General features: G+C 41.9%; 1 protein-coding gene across 3 annotated transcripts in view; it reads right to left on the bottom strand.

The window, feature by feature from the left end:
* The window catches only part of SLC20A2 (solute carrier family 20 member 2), a 58486-nt gene that overhangs the window by 24945 nt on the left and 12867 nt on the right, over positions 1-20674 (bottom strand). The window contains exons 1-4 of one of the 3 annotated variants that reach the window (XM_065690160.1): positions 13379-13454; positions 6976-7526; positions 2122-2262; positions 799-884 (exon numbers count right to left, since the gene is read on the bottom strand). In XM_065690160.1, the coding sequence (XP_065546232.1) occupies positions 799-884; positions 2122-2262; positions 6976-7264 (516 nt within the window). In that variant the 5' untranslated portion in view covers positions 7265-7526; positions 13379-13454. Of the gene's footprint in view, positions 1-798; positions 885-2121; positions 2263-6975; positions 7527-13213; positions 13231-13378; positions 13455-20674 lie in introns of those variants that run through there. The other 2 variants (XM_065690169.1, XM_065690152.1) reach the window with 2 other exon arrangements.

Genomic DNA, 20674 nt, shown 5'->3' with positions numbered 1-20674 from the left:
TTATCATCTGCTTTTATCACTGACATTTATTTACATCAAAAATAAAGAATGTAAAATCTGAGGCTACAGGTGGTGCTATTTATAGCAAAAGAATTAATCCCTCATCTATTTAAGTTCCCTGTATAAATGCTAATACACTGTCCCTTATTTTAGGTCACTGTCATGCACTGCACTCCCCCATTTTAGCAAGTTGAATGGTACAAGAGAAATGGAAAGAGCAGATAAATGTTCTGGTTTCCAGTTCATGCTGGGTGGCAGGCAAATCCTCTTCTACACTAAAGATATATGGACTGATGCTATTTCAAAGCTGCCACTTTTGACTTTTAGGTCACTAAAACCCATCGATTCAGGGTTCTTGAGAATCTAGGAAATATGCAGATGCCCGCCTTCTACTGTCTGATGTGCTAGAAAACCAAAGCTTTATATTCCACAACTAGGAAATACTGATTTGGCTATCCCCAAAGGATGGTTGTTCTGTTTAAATAATAGTCAGAATGATCATCATGAGGCTGAGTCAACGCCAACAAGTTTATACTAATACAGATGCAATCTCAATGTACCGTCCTTTAATCAAACAGAATACACAGTATTAATTATTACATAGCACCTTCTAAGCCTTAAATACTTGCCGCATTACTTATGCAGAGCTTTCAGAACTGCTAAGAGCAGTACAGTTCCAATGGCTATAAAAAAAAACCAAGCTGCAAACTTCCAACGCTGGAAATGCCAGCACTCAAATGGGAATCTAGAACACAGCCTTCGTACCGAGCACCCATTATAACAGTGAGATTTCTTTACCTTGTTTAAAATGAAGAATCTAATCAGCACGAAGAGGACTCCAGACATCAAGCCAGATAACAGCGGGGAAATAAACCAAGAGGCAACTGTGTAGAAGAAGAGAAAGGATGAAACACGAAATAAACAGCATTCTTGCAAAGTAGTTCAGTAAGCAGTTGATGAGCCATAAATTTAAAACAGTTCTTGTACAACTGGAACAAATGTTTTGTATGTTCACTTACAACTGGCACAACTCAGTGTCCAGTGACACTCATGAAAATCAAAGTAATACTAGGCACTATTAGAAGCATTGGCCAAAGCATTTCCTGATAATTTTGCAAGTTTAGCAATCAAACCCATCGGGAAAGTTTCTTTTAGTTTGATGCAAAGGGGACCAAAAAAGCCCTGTAATTTCCTAATCACCATGATCACAAATGTTGCAAGCAAGTGGAAAGCAACTGCATCTATTAGGATGCCATGCTGCTTGCAGGGTAAAAGCCTCCATTTCCAAAATGCCATGGCAGCATCAACTGTAATGAATAACACACGCACATTTTCTGCAGGCCAGATTTGCAAGTGTCCAGGACTGATTTAACTGAAGTAGGTGGTAAAACTCCCACTGATTTCAATAAAACTGGATTAGGGCAGAGCTCTGGAAATCTCGTCCAGACTGATTTACTGTTTGCAGCGTGGTTAACATTGATTCTGCTGTCATTGCAAACTCCCTTCTACTTTCAACAGAATTAAAAAAAACCAGCATTGCTCCAACTTCTCTAAAACTCAGTTGTATTTCGATGTCTTCAGCATCAAACCCTGTGTTTAACACAGGGTTCAGGCCGTGACTTGGGTTACGAGGCTTCCAAAACAATAATGAAAACTCCTTCGCATCCCTGCTTGGCTGTGCCGATCCTGCCAATGGGAGGCTGCGAGTTAAACATGTTGTGTATGCCCAGCTTTCGCCTCCCTGAAGCTGGTGGGTGTTGAAACATGACTGTGGGCATTCACATGATGGCTAGCATTGTCGAGAGCAAGAACGGGGTGGTATGAACTGCCACAGAAAGAATTAGAAGAGGAGGAATGTCACCTTGAAGCATGGCTCTGAGGAACAATGTGTCCTCAGCTTACACTGGGGCAGTGCAGCTTGTTTTACCCCCTTCTCCACTGGAGACACACAGCAGCCCTTTATGAACACAGCACCAGCGCATCCTCTGAATGACAGGACTGGGGTGGAAAATCATTTAGGGAGGGAGTGCTATCAGCACAAAGCAGATTTCAGGGAATGTTTTTTGCAGGCAGTGCACACTATTTCACATAGCCTCACACATAAAAGGACACAGGACTTACCAATCTTGACAAGCTGCATCCACTGGACTCCCTGCGTGCCAATTGCCACCAGAGAAAATCCAATCGTAGCACCTACGATGCAATGGGTCCCCGATATTGGGAGTTTCAAGAACGATGCAATCAGCTGCCAAACAGCAGAACCTAGGAAAAAACCCCAAGCATATGGTACAAACAACAACAGCAACAGTAACCTCATACAGAAGATTCTTTGCCACATACCCACATTCTTTTACGAGCACTGCCTACACTCCACATGCACAACAGAGATCTCCTAAAGAGAGTTTTGTTCCTGTTCCGTTTCTAAAAGTAGATACTAAGACAGTTTAATAGCAGCTTTGAATGCTGCATCTTTCTTATGACTTTTTATTACTAATAGCTTTTTGCACTGCACAACAGTCCTGCTTTTTTTGTTTTTGAAGGCTTTCAGTATTGGCAGCCTGTCAGATTAAATACACAAACCACTCTTAGTCTGCATCAAGCTTAAAAAACTCATTCTTGGCTGGACCTGGAAGCCTCCAAGTGAGGAGGCATCCACCATTTCACTAATGAATTACGCATGCTCCTGAACTCAGATGCTACCAGAGAAAGGCTCAGATTTGGGGTCAAGGAGTTCTTATGCCTCTTTTCAGTGGCACATGGCCGTCCAAAGCCCTTTTTAGGAAAAGTGAACTGAGGAGGGAATAAGGACTCGCACCGCCTTCATTTGCAGCTCACCGTGGCACTGAAGAAACTCAGAACTGCAGAAAAGGCTTATCTCAGTCATGGCATAACCAAAGATACCCTTGGCATAAGGCAATAAGATCCCCTAACTAACTAAGGGATGATGGCTAGCAGGCTGTGCAGTAAATGCGATGTCTGGTGTCCCAACAGTCGTCCCAAGGAAGGATGTTTGCCAAGAGTGCAGGGGAAAAAAGAAAAAGACTCCAAGCACCAGAGGGGATGCCTTGCATTTGTTTTCAGTCCCAACTTTTGGTAGTTAGATGAGACCACAGCTAGCCACCAAACCCTTGAGCACATAGCTCCATGCTCTGATTCATTTCCACATTGCAAGGACTTAGGTTCCCTGCTCCTCTTGCAGTGGCACTAACCTCAGGACACCAAAACCATTTTGGCAGTGACACAAGCTCTCTGTGGATCTCGCCTATTGTCAGAGAATTCTTAAAAAGACCTCGTCTTCATCTTAAGACTTCATGGCCTTAAGACCACATCTACCTGTGTAAAGAGACCCCAACAGCAACAGTCAAACTGCCATGAGAGATCCTGTGTTTTCTGGCTCGTGCCACCTATCTAAACAGATCTGCAGCGGACACAGGTGGTAAAGCAAGGTCACTGAACATACGCTGTTACTCAAAAATCTCAGCCTCCATCCTCAGCTCCAACAGGAGAGAATGGTTTGAAGGTCTTGAAATGGAGCCATCTGCAAATGGTAATTTGCTGGCATCACGCATGGCCACGTCTGGAAGTCAGCCAGTTTGTAAAACTGATCTTTCCTGAAGTACTATCCCAAAACAAGTGGTCCTGCTACTGCTATTGGAGATTCTAGATCAAACAAGGACACCTGCTCTTTAATTTTTTGGCTTCCTTTCCCCTGTACTAAAATAAAAATAAATACACTTTTAAACCTTTGACATGAACTTAGAGACCAGCAAGTGGAAGTGAGGTAACAGAGAAAACAGATGGTAACATCTGTGAAGAGTCAAATAAACAGATCGGCCAGTCACAGATACGTAATTACAAAACAGCCTGAAAAATAAGGAAAACACAACCAAGCAGCTGCACTGCAAATGTGTAGCGAGGGCTGGGTTGTTGGTTTTGGGGAGAGGAGAATAGAGGGACAATAACCCCATCTCTTATTTAATCAACTTCACCTTGAAAACAAACAGGAAAGCAACAGGGACAGTGATGGAGGACTGATGGATAGTCTGAGAGGGACAATGTGTGGTCTAAAGAAGTTAAGGGAAGCACAATAAGGAATGGAAATAAATCAAGATCAAGTCGGAGTGGGACTTTCCTCTGGGGACTGTAATGCCTTAACTACCTACACCAAAGTTTTAACTCCTCTGTAACATGAAATGTACATTCCCAATTTTTATCTTTGCAAAACTAACCTAGGAAGGGGTCACTAGACCTGTAACAGAGTCTCAAATTCAGACTCTTCATGCTTGCTGATGCCATGCCACACATCCTTTCCTCCCAATTGCTATCCCTAAAGAAAGAGGGTTGGCTGCGGACTGCCCTGATCAAGAGTTGCCAACGCCAGCTTTCGGCTCAGGGTGCATGTCACACTGCGCTGATGCTGAAGGCACTGCATCCACTCTTAAGGATATGGTGCTGAGTGACAGCTAAGAGCCCCATTTGAGTACCACACCACCTGCAGGACTGGGATGGTGCTTTGCTAATCCCAGCTACAATCTCCTCTCTGTTGGTGGCACCTCCTCGGCTGCACCAGCTGCTGACTTCAGCTCCCACCAGCACCAGGAGAACAACACTTGGGCACTTCCTGACAACAACCTGACAATTAGTTAATGTGAAGGAAGTACTACAATTCACTCCTAAGAGTGACAGTCCCTAGCTTCCCAACTGCCTAACAAACAACGTTTTAATACACTGTGAGTTATTCAGAAATGTTATATTTTAACATTTTAATCCCATCGCTCCCTGCTTCCTTTTCTCTTAGGAGAAAAGGTTGCCCTGAAAATCACCATCTGCTGTTTGCTGCAAGCATCAAAGGATCTTCCACTAACATCTGGAAAGAGCATACAGCGACTTTTGGTCTCTCCCAGACCGTTGACTCATTTAAGCCTCATTGAAATTCAGAAGCTAAATCCATTTGCAAAAACATGCTCGTAAGGCATGAGAGAATAGGGCAGGGTGGTGGGGTGAGGGGGGAAATACAGAGCGAAAACAGAAAGATGAAAAGAAAACATCCAGGAAGACCCAGAGAAAATACAGGAAAAACAGCATCATCCATCCAGAAAAAAGCTGGATTGAGGGGAGAAAAGATGAAATCTGCAGTTTATAACTTGTGATTAATTCTGAGATTTCAAATGTGGAATTTCTTCTTAATGCCCTTACTGGAGGAAGGGAATGCAACTGGTCATGAAGTTCACACAGGCTTATGTAAATATGCATGCAAATAAGTTGTTTTCTTTGAGCTTCTGGCCAGTTGCCTCTGCAGGGGGCATCTGAAACTTCAGACTTTGACTGGTCGGGATCAGGATGCCAGAAATAGATACAGAAAAAGAAAAGGACCCTTCCTTAAGTAGGGACCGTCAACACCAAGAATGTGAAGGTCAGAAGGTGCAGATCACTTACATTTCAGACGGTGTAAGCTGTTCCCGGGTACATGTCCATGGGAAATGATGGAGCTACCTCAGGAAGCAGAGAGCTAAATGAAGTGGAGTGGTACTAAGAAACCACCCTAGAACTCAAGGTAAAGACCAGATATCTGCAGCTGACCTTGCAACACATTGGGAAAGAACTGGTAGGGGGTGCCCAAGAGCATTTGATGTGGTTTAAGTTGGCAGTCTCACAGAGGGACCATTTGGGGAAGCGGCTGTGGTCCCAGCAGTGATTTCTTGCTAACTGTCCCCTTTTCCTCTTGGACCAAAGGAAAGGTGGCCAACCTCCAGGAGACTCAGGAGCAGCAAAGCCCAAAGGAACCACCTCCTTACGCTCAGGCACACAAAGCCACCTCAGACAAGTCCAGAAGCTGACCCTCAATGTCCATCTTGATCCATCAAAATAATAAAAAAGCAAAACTTCTCCACTTCCCTAAAGAAATGGGAAATTAACCACATGCAGTAGACCTCTGCACAGATTCACCAATCTCAGTGCAAGTCCTGCCTGAAAACCGTGGGAGGTGAGAGGAGGTAGGTGAAATAATATTTAAGTTAGATTTAAGGATGTTTAAGGAAGAAAACCTTTGAGTTTTCAAATAGAGGAAGCTGCGATACTCACATAAATAGCATTGCCCTGTCGTGGGATGCCACGGATCTGCCAGGCTGAAGAACTAGTGCTGGGATGGGCAGGCTGGCCCCTTGCCTGGGCTGCCTCTCCTACAGTGAAAGGGTTTCCTTCCTGCTGTCTCCTGCCCTTTAAAAGCAGGTTTGCTATTGATCCTTGAGGGAGCTCTCCAAAAGCTCACAAAGCCTCTTGCATATAAACAAAGAGTAAATACTGTGGCTTAATGTTACTTACCTCAGAATACCCTATTTGTTCTAAACGGAGATTAATTTAACTGCAAACAAAAGTACCTCGGAGCAGACTTTAAGGTATGCTGAACTGCTGTTGGTTTGAGTCAGAAAAACTAAAAAGACCTTAAATGTGTGACCATCTATCTTTACTGATCCTTTAGCTTTGCATAGGGCAAGCGGGAAGCGTATGATTAACTGCAATCAGTCAGCTGGACAATCAGTTTAAGGAAATTTGTTTGGACTTTATGAATTTTAAAAAGAACCATTTAGACAATTCCTGCTTGCCCTTACTCACTGCAAACTGCTGTTTGTGTAGGATCTTCTATACGGTCACAAAAGCTATGCTTACACATTTTCCATTTACTATCATGAAAATCTCCAAATTCTCTTCTCCAGCACCCTAGGAATACATATATATGACCCATTATGTTAAATGTTTTTTTCTTCTATTTGTTAAATTGCTGAACCATTGAAAAATCTAAATTATTAGGAGCATTTAAAAAAACACAGGAGACTACAAAAGGAATACAGGCCCTTGCACACACACAAACCAGACGTGCAAGTCCAGAGGACGGGACGACTTAACAATATTCACAACAAACAAACAGGATAACAAATACACAGTGAACATTACTTGTAATTGGAAAGCATTACTTACCAACCATTGCACTCACTTCTCCTGCCATCAGCCGTGGGACGGTGTTGTTGTACAGGTTAACATCTATGATACCTTTCCGAATTGTTTCTCCTACTTTTGCTCCCAGTAATACTGAACCAGTGGTTTCAAAAACCGAAGCCAAAATGCAAGCCTGGCGTAAAGTAACGACACCAGAGCCCACAGCCGTTCCAAACGAATTGGCAACATCGTTTGCACCGACGGAAAAGGCTAAAATAAAAGCAATGATAAACCCCACAATGACCATCCACAGGTACTCATCCATCGCCATTTTTCCCCAAACTGTAGATTAGCTTCCCCTTTGCAAATAGTTAATAGTCAAGGCTGGAGGGCACCGACACGGATTTGGAAAGCAGATTTCTCGTAAACAATGAGTTCTCTCTGGAAAGTGCTGGGTAGTGTTAGAATGTGAAGAAACTGCTAACTGCTGATTTTCAAACTACTATAAATACTGTTCATTTGGCTGCCGTCGGTCAGCAGTGAAACACATTCCATATTTTGCTCCCAAACTGGTACAACTGCGATGTTCTGTCCTGCAACAGAAAAAAAATAAAAAAAGAAAAAAGAAAATAAAAGAAAATTAAAAAAGAAAGAAAGAAAAGAAAGAAAGAAAGAAAGGGGAATTCTCAGCAGAGCCTGTAAGAGTGTGTTTTCAGAAGTAAACAGATGAATTAAACCCCCTAATGGGGTCCTACCTCAGCATGTGACTGTTCTAATCATAAAGCAACTCAGAAGAGGTTAAAATTAGGTCACCTCCAAAGCAATATGTTTCTTGCAGTATCACTGAGCTAGAAAATCTTTTGAGCAATTTAAAAGGATTTAGAAAGGTTGGGCATTTTGTTTGTGTTGAGTTTACCTAACAGTGTGATAAGCCCTCTCCCTAGAAGGAGGATTCTTCTTGGCTCTTTGCACCCAGTGAGTATAAGATATGTAGAACATATAGACCATACTATACAGCCTGATTCCCAGTTGATGTCTATCCCCTAGCTTCACCATCCTCAGCAGAGCTCTCAACATTTCATCAATTGCAGCCAGGTATGCCCTCCTTTGAACAATGACTTAATCTATATGTCTGTCTAGGGAACGCTACTGAAAATACTCTGAAGGGCATTAATGTTCATCTATTGCTGTTATCACATCCCATGCAGTAAGAATACAATTTTCTTACAGCTTCTCAGTCACTGGGACAGCACAGTAATCACAATATTCCCATACATTCCTACAGATTTAGAGAAGTTTAACTAAAAAGTTGAGCTCTCTGGTAACTAACTATAGGAAAGAGAAATTGCTGATAGTTATTATATTCAACCCACTGTTATAGACATAGTATTTCTTTTAATAGTTTCAGTTTTATGATTGCCTTTTGAACTACATTTAGCTATTAATTAGTCTAATCTGAAAAAGGACTGAGCTCTTTCATACCAAAAAAAAATGGACAGAAAGGGACTTCAAAAATAAACCCGCTATCATCCAAAAGACTGCAAAGCAGAGAGTATAGGGCCCACACTGATATCAAGATGGTCAAAAGCTGGAAGGAAATTTGCTCAAACCATCTGCCTGTTCTGAGGCCTGCTTCTCTTCTGCTAGCAGCTGCCATGGAGATGTCCCATGCAACCATCTTTCCCATCCATGATGGTTGGCTACAGAAAAGTGGCATTCCGGAGGTGGCAAGGGGTTAAACGAACATTTAGCAGCAAGCATCCATCAGCCAACTCCACACGTATTAAGAGGCATTTCAAGAGATCAGGGAATATCAGACAAAAAGCCCTGAGCCCATCTTCTGCTCTAAGTTTTTCCACAGTAACTTCAGTCTCATCCAATATACCCACACCAACACAGTTTCAAGAGAACATGCTTAATTTCTTTCGATGACCTCAACGCAATGTAGGTCCTGTGGTAGCAAGGAGGAAGGGTCTCTGAAACCTCTGACATGATGGCAATATTCACATATTCACAAGATGCTGAATCATTAAGAACAACCAACAGGAAAATAACATATCTACACATCAGTGTTTCCAAGAAAACCCTTAAGTTGATGTCAAGGATTGATGCTTTCTCTAAATATACATATTCAGCAGAAAAGAGGTCCCTATCTCTTTCTCCAGGCTCCAAACTGGCTGAACAACTGTTGCTCCAGTCTTTTCCAGACATGAAGCAGACATCAATCCTTGAATGCCTTACACTCTAAAATAACATCTTGGAAGGTCTTAACGACTAAAAAACATTTGCATAAGGATTTTTATACTATGAGATAACACGAGAAAACGAAGCACCAATGCATTTTCTGACGTTTGAAGACTTGTTGCCTTTTTGTAATTCATGAGCACTCAGCCCATTGAGTGAAAAAGGACTTGACAGAGACAGAGAAGTCTAACAATATCTGGAAGAAACAATTAAAGTTAGCACTTGTTTGTCTGTAAAGGAATGCAAAACACTGTTAAATTCATTCAGTAAAAACTTCTGTCATATATATGAGATTTTTGCTAGGACATGAAGTGCTGGACCATGGTCCTTTCTTGATCCTGGAGATTAATGATTAAATTCTTCATCCTGCATGGATTTACACAGTACCTTTGCTAAGTTAGCTGTGGTGCCCCCATTTCCTCTCCTGAAAATGGGCAAAGCTGACTGAGATCTATGCATGCATCCACAGACACTGTGATTATATGAGACCCGTTTCCTTCAGACCCGCACGATGAAAGCACAGCCTTATTCCCAGTGGAGATCTGTCTTTTCTCCACTTATCAACCAACCTACCAATTTACTGTGGTGACCCAATTATCTGGGTTAAGGAAGAGCAGGGGGATTGTGACATTCCCCCACCACAACAGAGTTCATGGGACAACGTTTGCCAAATCTGGCTCCTCTGGCCACAGCGAGTTCCTGCAGCTTCCAAAATAAACCACTAAGTCACAAGGTTGCCTTTATTAGCTTCCCTGGGAGGGGGAGGAGAACTCCAGATGGTCCCAAAGAAATTAAGACCTCAAGTGTGTGTACGTGTGCTCCTCAAACTCCTCATGAAGTCTCCCGAAGTCTGTTGATGGGGCTCTTGGCAAAGGGCTCGGAAAGGCAGCCACATAATCTCCCTCCCCATGAAATGGGATATATGACCTTGGGAGAAAAGGATGTCTTAAGTAAGAAGTCACCCCTCCTGTCATTTTATGCAAGGTGACAGTTCAAAATAGAGCTTCCTCCAAAACTTGGGAGGCTCAACGTGACCTCTACCACATTTGCACAAGTGACAGAGCATACTGGCGGCCAAGCAAGCCTTGTCTTTAATTAGATGTAAACCAAAAGGAAAAGAGGAAAGGGAGTAAACACACGTTTAAAAGTTAACATGCAGGCACCATTTGAATGGCCAGGTGTTACTACATCCAACCTTAAATAACTGTAAGAGGTGCTCACTGTTTCAAGACAGAAAGGAGAAAGGAAAGAAAAAAAGGGGGCACATCTCTGGTGAGAAAGTTTTCAGAAATGCAAAATATCCTGCAAAGTAGGCCAGTGACTAAATACAGACTAAATCTTGTAGCATGCTTCTTTCTAGAGCCCAAAATATATCTGGCATGCTCAGACATGCAGAGCTATGCCCCTCATCACCTAATCTAACCCAAGAGCCTGTGGTATTTCGTGTTACTGGGACGAAAAAGAAACTGGAAAAAGCCACTGTATAGTAGGGAATAGCAGATCTGCTTTCTGCATGACAGCTGGAAGTCACTAGCCTGTTTCTCTCCGGCGCCCATTTATATTTCATCAGCATGCCTCTATGCATGCCAAATGCAATTCAGCTTGACCTGGCAGATACTAGGAAATCCTCCATTTACCTGCGGGATCCATACCGCCTCTCCAAGGCCTCCACAGTCGGGTGTGCTATGCTAGTGCAGCGGACTCTGGGTGGAAAAGCTGATTTTCCTATTTAGGCTTTGGATAACTCTTCCCGGACCAGCCCAGCCTGGACTGCAGTGGCCGTGCTACAAACTCACCCTTGGGCATTAGCAGGGCAGAGGAACTGTGTTAGCACCAGGGAGCTTCAGCAGGACCTAAAGCTGAAGCATTCTTCTCTGGTTAGAGCAAAGGGAGATGCAGAGAGATGAAATTTCAAGTTGTAAGAAGCTAATTCTATGTCAAGGCAAGATTTTTAACTAATACAGTTCTCTTATGATAGATAATTAGTGTATTATACTTGGGAGGTCTGAGTTGAAGCTTCTAACTGCTTAAGTGGACTTAGACACTTACAGAACTTGCACTTCAGTGAGAAAAATCTGATTTTTGGAAATGCTAAGCACGTCCCTCTGCCCTGCTGGCAGATGATCCAGACACCCCCCTTGGATTTTATTTTGTTGCTAGCTTAACAACTTGTTATAACTCTGTCAACACAAAGTGCTATTGCTTCCCTAAGGGAGAAATGAAAACAAAACCTAGGTAAGGAAGCACCTTGATTCATGCAGTAAGACAAGTGAATCCTCAGGAAAATATCAGGGTCTCCTGGTAACCACGAGATCGTTTTAGGACATGTTTATATACGGACATTCACTAAGACAGCTCTTCTGGAAACTATTCACAATAGAGTTCTAAGCCTAGCTGAAAAATAACATGAAATTTGAAAAAGTTGTTACTTTTTTTTTTTTGCCAAACAAATTGCTGCTAAAGAGAATGCAGAACCAGCTAACAGAGACAAATGTAACAGCTCGGATGAAGTTCAGGGTCTAGGGAAGCAGAGTGCTACCTACCAGCAACCCAACTGCTCGACAGAAAGGAAACAAGCAGACCCCATAAATGTCCTTTAAACTTCTTTTTGCAGAAAATAACGGACGAACCTACTGCACTCGTGGAACATGGAAAGGTATATAAATGATCCCATATGCAGCTCATGCCATACGTGAATCATGCTATATGCAGTTCTGCTCTCAGAAGTTGCCCCATGCTGCAGTTGAAAACTTTCTCCTACTCTGGACAGGACAGAGATTCCACAAGTCCTGATTTTAACTGTTTGGCTGTTGCCCAAGTATGAGCAAAAACCGAAAGACAGCAGCTAGTGTAGCATTTCTCAAGGTAACTCTTACAACTCCCCCACTCTGCATTATGACACGACAGACAAGGGAGGACAATTTCTTTTCCCCTGCAGTGTTGAAAACAGCAGACGTTACATGATAGACAGCAGCATTTAATTTGTAATGACAGGCAGGTTCGCTTCCAGTTACCAGTGGCTGAAAAGCCTGTCTAAAATGCTTACCAGACAGCAGCTTCTAGCAGGTTATTCCATCTCTTTCTAATTTCTGGATGTTGTTCTTTATATAATACTGATCTGTCAGGCTTCCTACCTGTGTATATAAACTCATGCCAGATCTGGCATTCCAGTCTATTGGTGCATAGAAACCAAGCCTGATTTATAACCAAAGCTACTAATACCGTTCACATCAATAACCTTTATCATTTCCAATTCATGCTTGGGCCACAAGGCTCACAAATTATCTACTTTAAAATAGTAATACTATACTCATATGAAAGGTGGTATTAATTTGAGTGGTTCAAGACTAAGAACATGCCTATATGGCTCTAAATTACATGCACAAGACTTGTCGCAAGGCCAAGCACGATGCGAGTTTAGTGCTCCAGTACACAAAAAGCACCCTCAACTTACTTTAAAAAAATCAATTACCACATCTGCAGAAGCAGGTTTTGTATCAATCAGTTCCTATTTTAACACTGTGTTTAAGCATACTTCATGCCACTACTTGATATGGAAACAAGTCTGAAGTTGGTAGCTTTCCAAGGACTCCAATCCAGCTTAACATTGCAGAGATGGACTGTCACCGCCAGCTCCCAAAACTTCCAGAGGATGCTTCCTTTTCTTAGTCCCTATCAACCTCTGTTCTCACCACTGAAAGGTCAAAAATGCGCATAAAATATTTAGCATAAGAGTCTGTTGCTGAAAACATTCACTGAAACCAGAGAGCAGTCCTGTTTAAACAGCAGTTCTACAAACAAGTAAGATAGGTAAAGTATCAACAGGTCCTTCTGTATTTGCTGATAAATATAATTTTCTCTAACTAGAAGACAATTTGATCCTTCGATGACTGAACAAAGTCTTTTTAACAAGCAAGGGTTTTTTATGATTCACCACTACAGATTTTTAAGATCCATTCAAAGAAAACAAGTGTTCATGGTTATGGAAAACATGCTTTATAAAACAAAGCCATTCAGAGAAATCTTTAAAACTCACCCAGTATTTAAAAGTTGTTTCAAAAGGAAAAGGAGCTAAGTTCTTCCAGCGACTTGCCCTCCCGATTGTAAATACAGGCTGAAGTCTAAAATAGACATCCTATCATTCAGCACACTCACACTGAACATGCAAACTTCCAGAGGGTGGAAAGAGGGTATAACTTACACCAGGCAGTCCAGGGATAAAATTCACTCCGGCACAGGAGAGCACACAAGACAACACTGAGAAGCATCAGTGTGAGTCCAGAGCCTTATTCAGTAGGTGAAAATCTGCCTCCTCTTAAGCAAAGAATTCTGCTGGGGGTGGGCACTGATAAAACACAACACTGCGTCACGACTGCACTAGTGAGACAAACCAATCCAATGAAGCTCACAATAAAAGCAACAAAACGTTCCTTTTTTTTCCAACCCCCCTCAAGCATAGGCATAAACGAGGAAGGAAATCTCATTTTTGATCGCTGGCTGGGCAATTTGGTGCGACCAGGTAATCTCTGAGGAGCCCCAGGTCCTGTTTGCAAGCATGCATAACTCAAGTGCATGTGATGGTAGGGTATGTACATCCAATTCAGGAAAGATGTTGCATGCTTGTTACTTTATCCATGTCAGTAGAGGTCTCACAGGCTACGCAGACTGCAGAAAGTTAAAGATGTGCACGAGTTTTGACTGGATCAATGCCTAAGCAAGCAACTTCACTTTCAACAGTTCGACCTAAATTACCCAATCCAAATTCCTTCAACCACTTTCCTTTAAGTGGGAAACATTTTTGCATGTATGTCAAGGCAAAAATAATGTTTGCCTGAAAGCACCCGGCTTAGCTTTGTATAAAATATTTGCTTTAATACTATATAACGCAATTTAATACTATAAAATGCAATTAAGCCATTTTATTCAGCAAAAAGGAATGTAAATCAAAATTGTCACTAGTTTAGAAATCTGACAGACACCAATTTATTTGGGCACATTACTGTTTTTTAATAAAAGATGCTTTAAATTTAACTGTGAGGTTTTACTCCATTCTGAGTCACTGAAAGCCATGGAATCAGAATTCCAACATGAACTTAAATCGGTAAATTTTCTGCATCCTGAACATTTGAGACAAAACAAATACTTGATTTAGATTTGCAAACACAGACTTAAAAACAGAATTCTTACCTCGTCTATTTTTTCAAGTTTGAATAAAAGATATTTCTTAACAAGGATGCAACAGTTTTCTAAATTGGTTAAATTCAGCTGCAGATTATACTCAGGGATAATGTAGTAAATACGAAAAGTGGTTTACATTTCTTAAGAAAACTCACACGGATCAGTAAGCCTACATCATCTTCTAAAAAGAAGACAAAACTCCAGCTAAAAAATCTGCAATGCAGAAATGACATTAAAAATCCCCAATAAAAACAAGAATTATGAGGCCATGATTCTTTGCAAGAAATGCTGACTCTTCATTTAAGGTAAATACCCACCTACTATTAAGCTTACAATATAGCTAACTTCATGAAAAGCTGCATCTCTTCAGACTGGTTGCAAAGGCTTTTATTTCTGTACTAGCTGGTAAACAGGCTTTGTAGAAAAGCCTTTTAACTAGAAAAGTGAACACTGGTTTTCCCTTATGTATAAAAGTAACGTATTTTAACAAGAAGAATAATAATCTTTTCCTGCAGATCTAAACATATCTTAATACTTTTTCTTTTGTTCACAAGCAGTGTCAATCAATTCAAGTGAGGTCTATCATAGTTGTAAACATGAAGTCAGCCTGTATTTATAGGTCTGGATTCCAAGATTTTGAGGAAGTGAATAAACACAGAAACTTTCTTGGAGCACTCAATTTTACTTTATAAAGAAAAAAAAAAAGAACACAAAATATTATTTCATGTTCTCTTTATAGCTGACAAGTTGTTGATGTCTGCCTTGGAAAAGCTCAAACCCAAGCTGCCCCAGTAAGCGCTAAACGCACCCTAGCTCTCCTTAAAGGACCATTCACTAAGGCCTAGAGTAATCACCATCAGCGTGAAGATGCAGGTAAAAAGGCTGCTGAAAGGACACGTTATTTGGGAGGGATCTACACGGATTTCAAAAGCCAGAAGTTGCCGGCCCGACCAGTGGGAATCATCTCGGACCCAGGAGAACAACAAACTGGAATCATTTGAGTGCCGCTTCCCACGAGCCAGCCTGACCACAGCGGTGGTTTCTTGTTGACCTAAGCTTCAGAGCTCGGTCTACACGCAAAGAAAAGGGTATAATAAACAGCACAGAGAAAAGGAAATATCTTCAAAGTTTTTGTTCTGCTAAATCAGCATTGTGGACCTCAGGCATGGGAAAATTCAAGCCAAGATAGGTTGACCATTAAAAAGTTACAATTTGGGATACCACTAAAGAAGCAGGCAAAGGAAAATTTATACGACCACAAAATAAATTATGAGGATCAGCTTTTGGCAATGGCAGCACCAGTTTGGTTCCCATCAAATCAAATATGTGTAGAAATTATAAATATTATATATTACAACGTCCATCAGATATCCTAATTTCTTTAAAATTGAAATTTATTCTGGTAAATCCACAACGGAGAGATCCCTGCTTGATTCGACAAACCCATGCTAGGAAAATTGATATTCTGGTTTAAATAATGTAATACAACATGCCAATTTCAATAACTAATTTTAAACCCCCTTCAGTTTGCGTTTCCGCATCAGCTACTTTCCGAAAGATCCCCAGGTTCTCATTTACCAGTAACCACTAAAACAATGTTAATTTGCAACTTAATGTGACTTTGATATCAAATATTACTGGCCGCTTTTTGCCATTCAGGTGGGAAGGCTACATGTTTCAGTGACTGTGCTTATTCTAAAACACATACATTTTTAGTAGAAAATAACGGGGAGTGATTCTAATTTTCTAACATAAAAACTTGTCAGAACTGGAACCCAAATAGCTGTAAACTGCATTTGGTCAGAAACAGAAATAGAATAAAATACATGAGAAAGCTATAGGATGTTGTTGTAGTTATATTGTATCAACTTAAATAAGGTTACTGACCAGCAGCAGGAGCTTTCAGGCTTTCTCATACCTGATGGTACTCTAGAATTTGGAGCCATAAGCAGCTGGAAGCAGGAAGGGTTTGTTTGCCTTACCAGTATTTGTGCCCCTGACCCTGCCTGGGAACCCTTATTTCCCCTCAATCTACAAACAAAGTAAATAAAATTAATGAGAGGAATCAAAACAGTGGCAGATGACTGCACAGGTATAACATAGCATCTCAAATACAGCTCTTGTAATACCTTTCTTTCTAGTTTTGAAGGCCCCCATGACATCTACACCATGGGGAACATGAAGCAGGGCACCACATGCCCATCATTACCTGGAAATCAGCCTTTGGGTCCTTGAGACTAAAGGAGATTTAACAGAGCTCTATCTAACACAGCACCATTTCTGGGTGCTTCAGTAACTCCATTGCGCCTAAGGAACACCAACAAAACTGAGTATCTGCTCTGCAGATAGCTACAAACACAGTTCAAGCTGGAAAAAGCCATCTCCAACCAACAAAAGCACATCTGCTTTTGCATATTGGGTAGCAAGCTCCAACACATTCTGTTATCTATCAGGATAATCTCCGAGTTGAGAGACATGCTTCCATGTTTCACCGCAAGAAAAAGCATCTGAGGGACTCTCTGGAAAGTCCTAATGTGATAAACATGAAAATTAAAGCCACTTGGCATTCAGGGATGGAGCAACTCCTCTGCTCTGAGGAAGCAAACCATTTGGGTGAGCTTTCTTGATGGCTCTGACCTCTGCCACACTGTCGTCCACACTTTTTTCCAGCAAGTCCCCACACGCTCAAAGATGATGTCCCACCCCAGCTCGAAGATTTCCACTCCCAACGGTTGGGGCGAGTTGGCTGTGCTTTCACAGGCATGCAGGGAGAGCTGCCATGTTACAGAGCGTGACTCTGCTTGAGATCACACTCGTCTATCAAGCGAGCAAGCTCTGGGAAAATAAAAAGGAGGAACCCACAACTGGAATTGCCAGAGGCCAAGGCTGGCACAGAGGATGACACAGGCTGTGGGTGCTGTGTGGCCTGGGAGAGCCAGCCTGGCTCCAACCCCTGCCACAGCACAAGCCCAAGGCCAAGCCGAGCCAAGAGGAGTTCAAAGGCAGGAAACCCATTCTGAAGACACGAGGCTTTGTGCAGTCCTGATTCAAGCACTAATCCAGTTAATGACGGGAACTGGACTCATATCACCAGGGACTCAGGCTGATTCACCAGAGACTGGGCATACTATGGCCATACTAAGCCCAAGGGAATGGGTGAACAGCTGAAGTGAGCCTCACTGATTTTAATCCATCACTTCCCCTCCCCAGACACATATCTGAATAAAGCAATCAGCATGGGCAAAGTATTTCAAAGAGCTCTGGCTACTGCTGACAACTCAAGCAGCATTATACTGAAGGACTTACACTGACAACACAGAACATAAAAACTGCCCATGAAATACTCCTGTGGAGATCCAAAAATATGCGTTTTGCAAACTCAGAGGCTTATGCAAAGATCCCCTTGATAACAAGCCAGAGTGTGCTTGCCAAAAGTCAACAATGAAAATTTTCCTGATAAAGGAAACGTGACACCTCAAGCCCCAGATTGCCTGCCATTTCCATTCTGGTTTGGGTTTCAGAGAATAACTGCGGTGGAGCCTTTTCCTCTTGAGCCAGAATTGATGGCTGGGGCTCCCCTGAGTCCAGCAATCCTCTCCCTTCAAAGGGAGCCGGAGTGTGTGAGTAGCTACCAACATGCCAAACCACACTGGCTGGCTCTCACTGACAAGCTCCAAAATTAGTGTGGCCAGCAGGACAGAAGACCAAGCACTGCTGAAGTGAGCTAGCTGAATGCCAAAAGGAGGAAAGGACCAGGGGTATAACCAAAGAAAGAAGGGGCAATGACACTCAGGTGCTGATTGGGGTTATGGGAGTAAGTAGAAATAGATGAGGCCAATACATTGTGGCAATGGAAATCATTTGGTTTGGGATTTTTTTCTATATGTATTACAGTCATAAAAATACAAAGGTGGAAGCAGCAATGGAAGCTTCATTTCATAGCAATAGGAACCAAATATTACAACAGAAGGCTGTTGATTGTGCCCAATACTGTCCAGAGATCAAGCAAAGAATGGCACCTGCCAACTAAGAGGCACGTTTCCCCCTTCAAAATCCAACAACTGCTCATCTTTGTTCTTCAGAATCCATGTAATGGTCCACATCTATCTTCTGTAGCCTTTGCTGCTAGAGATATGAAGAACATGACAGTGAAGTAAAAAACCTTGAGTTTCACCTACAAGGCAAAGTTAACACGCCATCTGCTTCACCGTAGGTTGATGATGCTGCTGGAGAAAACAGGTGGCCAACAGATTTGTCGCACTGGCTAGGAATTAAATCATCACCAGTGTAGCATGCCCAAATAAATGTCCCATAGTTGGGTTCTTGGCTCAGCAAACCCTTCCAAGAGGACTTACTAAGGGCATGTGATCCTGTGAAGCAAGTCAAGAGAAACTGGGCTTTATCCTCTACAAAGGAAAATGTTGCTCTCTGCTTCAGTGCTTCCCCTGTGTGAGAATTAGAACCGAAAATCACAGTAAAAGCAGACCTACAAACCAGCTTAATATAGTGGTTTTGTCAGGGATTTTGTTACCAAAACTCTCTCCCTCAGATGAGCTACTGGTCATGGGGAGAAGACTCCATGTTTTATCTGGGCTTTTCCTAGCCTGGGAGCAAAGCCTGGTAACATTAGCTTTTGTACTTTAGTGGTCCAGTGCTTTCACCCACATGCAGCACAAAGAATCTTCCCAAAGGTATGGGTAGGATAACGGGACACACATTGAATCCAGTAAAGTGCCAAGCGTATTTATCCGTGACAAGAGCTCGAACAGCTAGAATTTCTCTGCTTGCTGACACAGAGGCTATAAAGAGAAGAAAAAGTCCTTAAGGTAGCAGAACATATTTCTTTAAGTACACAGCACCAGCAAACAGTGCCAGTGGCTAGCGTGCCCCATCCTCTGAAAAAGGTGTTTATAACTAAGCTGTGCTGATGATAGTGATGGATTACACCACACCAATGGTCACCCTGCGGAAGAAAGATAGCATGGATGCTCCTGAAAAGGTCAGGAATAGCAAAGGGGATTCCACAAAGAACCCTTCCTCTTTCTTCCCTTTCTGGAGAAGGGTGAGAATTAGAGCTAGCCATGCCAGGGTCCTGCTATACCCACTGAGGCTTGAATGGGGACTTCTTTGGCCTACGCATTTCCCTACCCAACAATGAAAATGGCACAGCGCTGACACAGACCTCATCATTCCATGCAACCACTGAGAGAAGGGCCACACCATTCCAAGGCAGGGTGCAAATTCCCAGAGAGCAGAAGTATTGCGGGGTGGGGGGGAGGGTGTGTGTGGGGGAACAACACAAGCAAAAAAATCCCCAAAATAACCCCCCAAAAAAGAAATAAAAATAAGCCAGGTATGACAAACATGCCACATGAAGAGAGTCCTCTGGAGTATGGAAGCACACGTGGAGCACATTTCTTGCAAGAGCTGGAAGGGACCCCAGTCTATCTCTGTTATACTGATAAGGAAAAGTTACTCACTGTTACCTATAAAACAAATGAGCAGATGGATCATCAGGTAAAGAACACTGAATGCTCAGAAAAAAGTACATAGAGTATTTTCTCTTTTAAAGAAGTAAACAAGGAATCTATAACAACAACTGGTTGTTTCTGGTCACCGAGACCTTCAGAAGTTGTCTCCTCTTCCATCTCTCCTACACATAAATTAAAAAGGGAAAATTAATTATGCAATCTTTTCAACTGTCAATCAGTTCCTCAGCCTTGAATTAACCAGATACTGATTTATACCAAATGAATAAAACGATGTGAGAAAAACAGTTGCTCAGAAATGGTGGAATACATTACTCCCAAGATGGGCTTAATGTTTCAATCAACACTGTCTCCAAGTGTTTAACCAATTATCTCCCACGATTTGATTTTGTTTTCTTTAAAACTTCATCAGACATGAGCATCTTTGAATCACTTCATGTAATATAAATAATTACACAGATTACAATCAATTTGGGCTGCGTTCCAAGTTTGGTTCTTTCAAATCTGAAGTACTAAGGTGCTAAAATAAACACAACCCTTTCCAGTTTTAAAAATTTCTCAACCAAGCAAGAAGTATTTACCGTTCTCCAAAGTAATCCAGAACACAGACCATATTGTTCACTAATGTACATTCAATCGAGGATACACTGTTATCACTAATCTAATGTGAAATTTAGGTGTGTGGAAGACCATTCTGTATCTGTACCGACTTTAAAACACAATCATCAGTTACTGACGAATATGTTTAAAATGTGAACTGACCCACTAGCTACTCTACTAATCCTAGGGTTTTATTTTGCCTGGAATTCTCTAGGGTTTATTCAGAAAAC

The sequence above is a fragment of the Lathamus discolor genome, chromosome 1 (assembly GCF_037157495.1).
Source record: "Lathamus discolor isolate bLatDis1 chromosome 1, bLatDis1.hap1, whole genome shotgun sequence".
NCBI lineage: Eukaryota > Metazoa > Chordata > Aves > Psittaciformes > Psittacidae > Lathamus > Lathamus discolor.
This window is presented reverse-complemented; position numbering and strand designations above follow the sequence as displayed.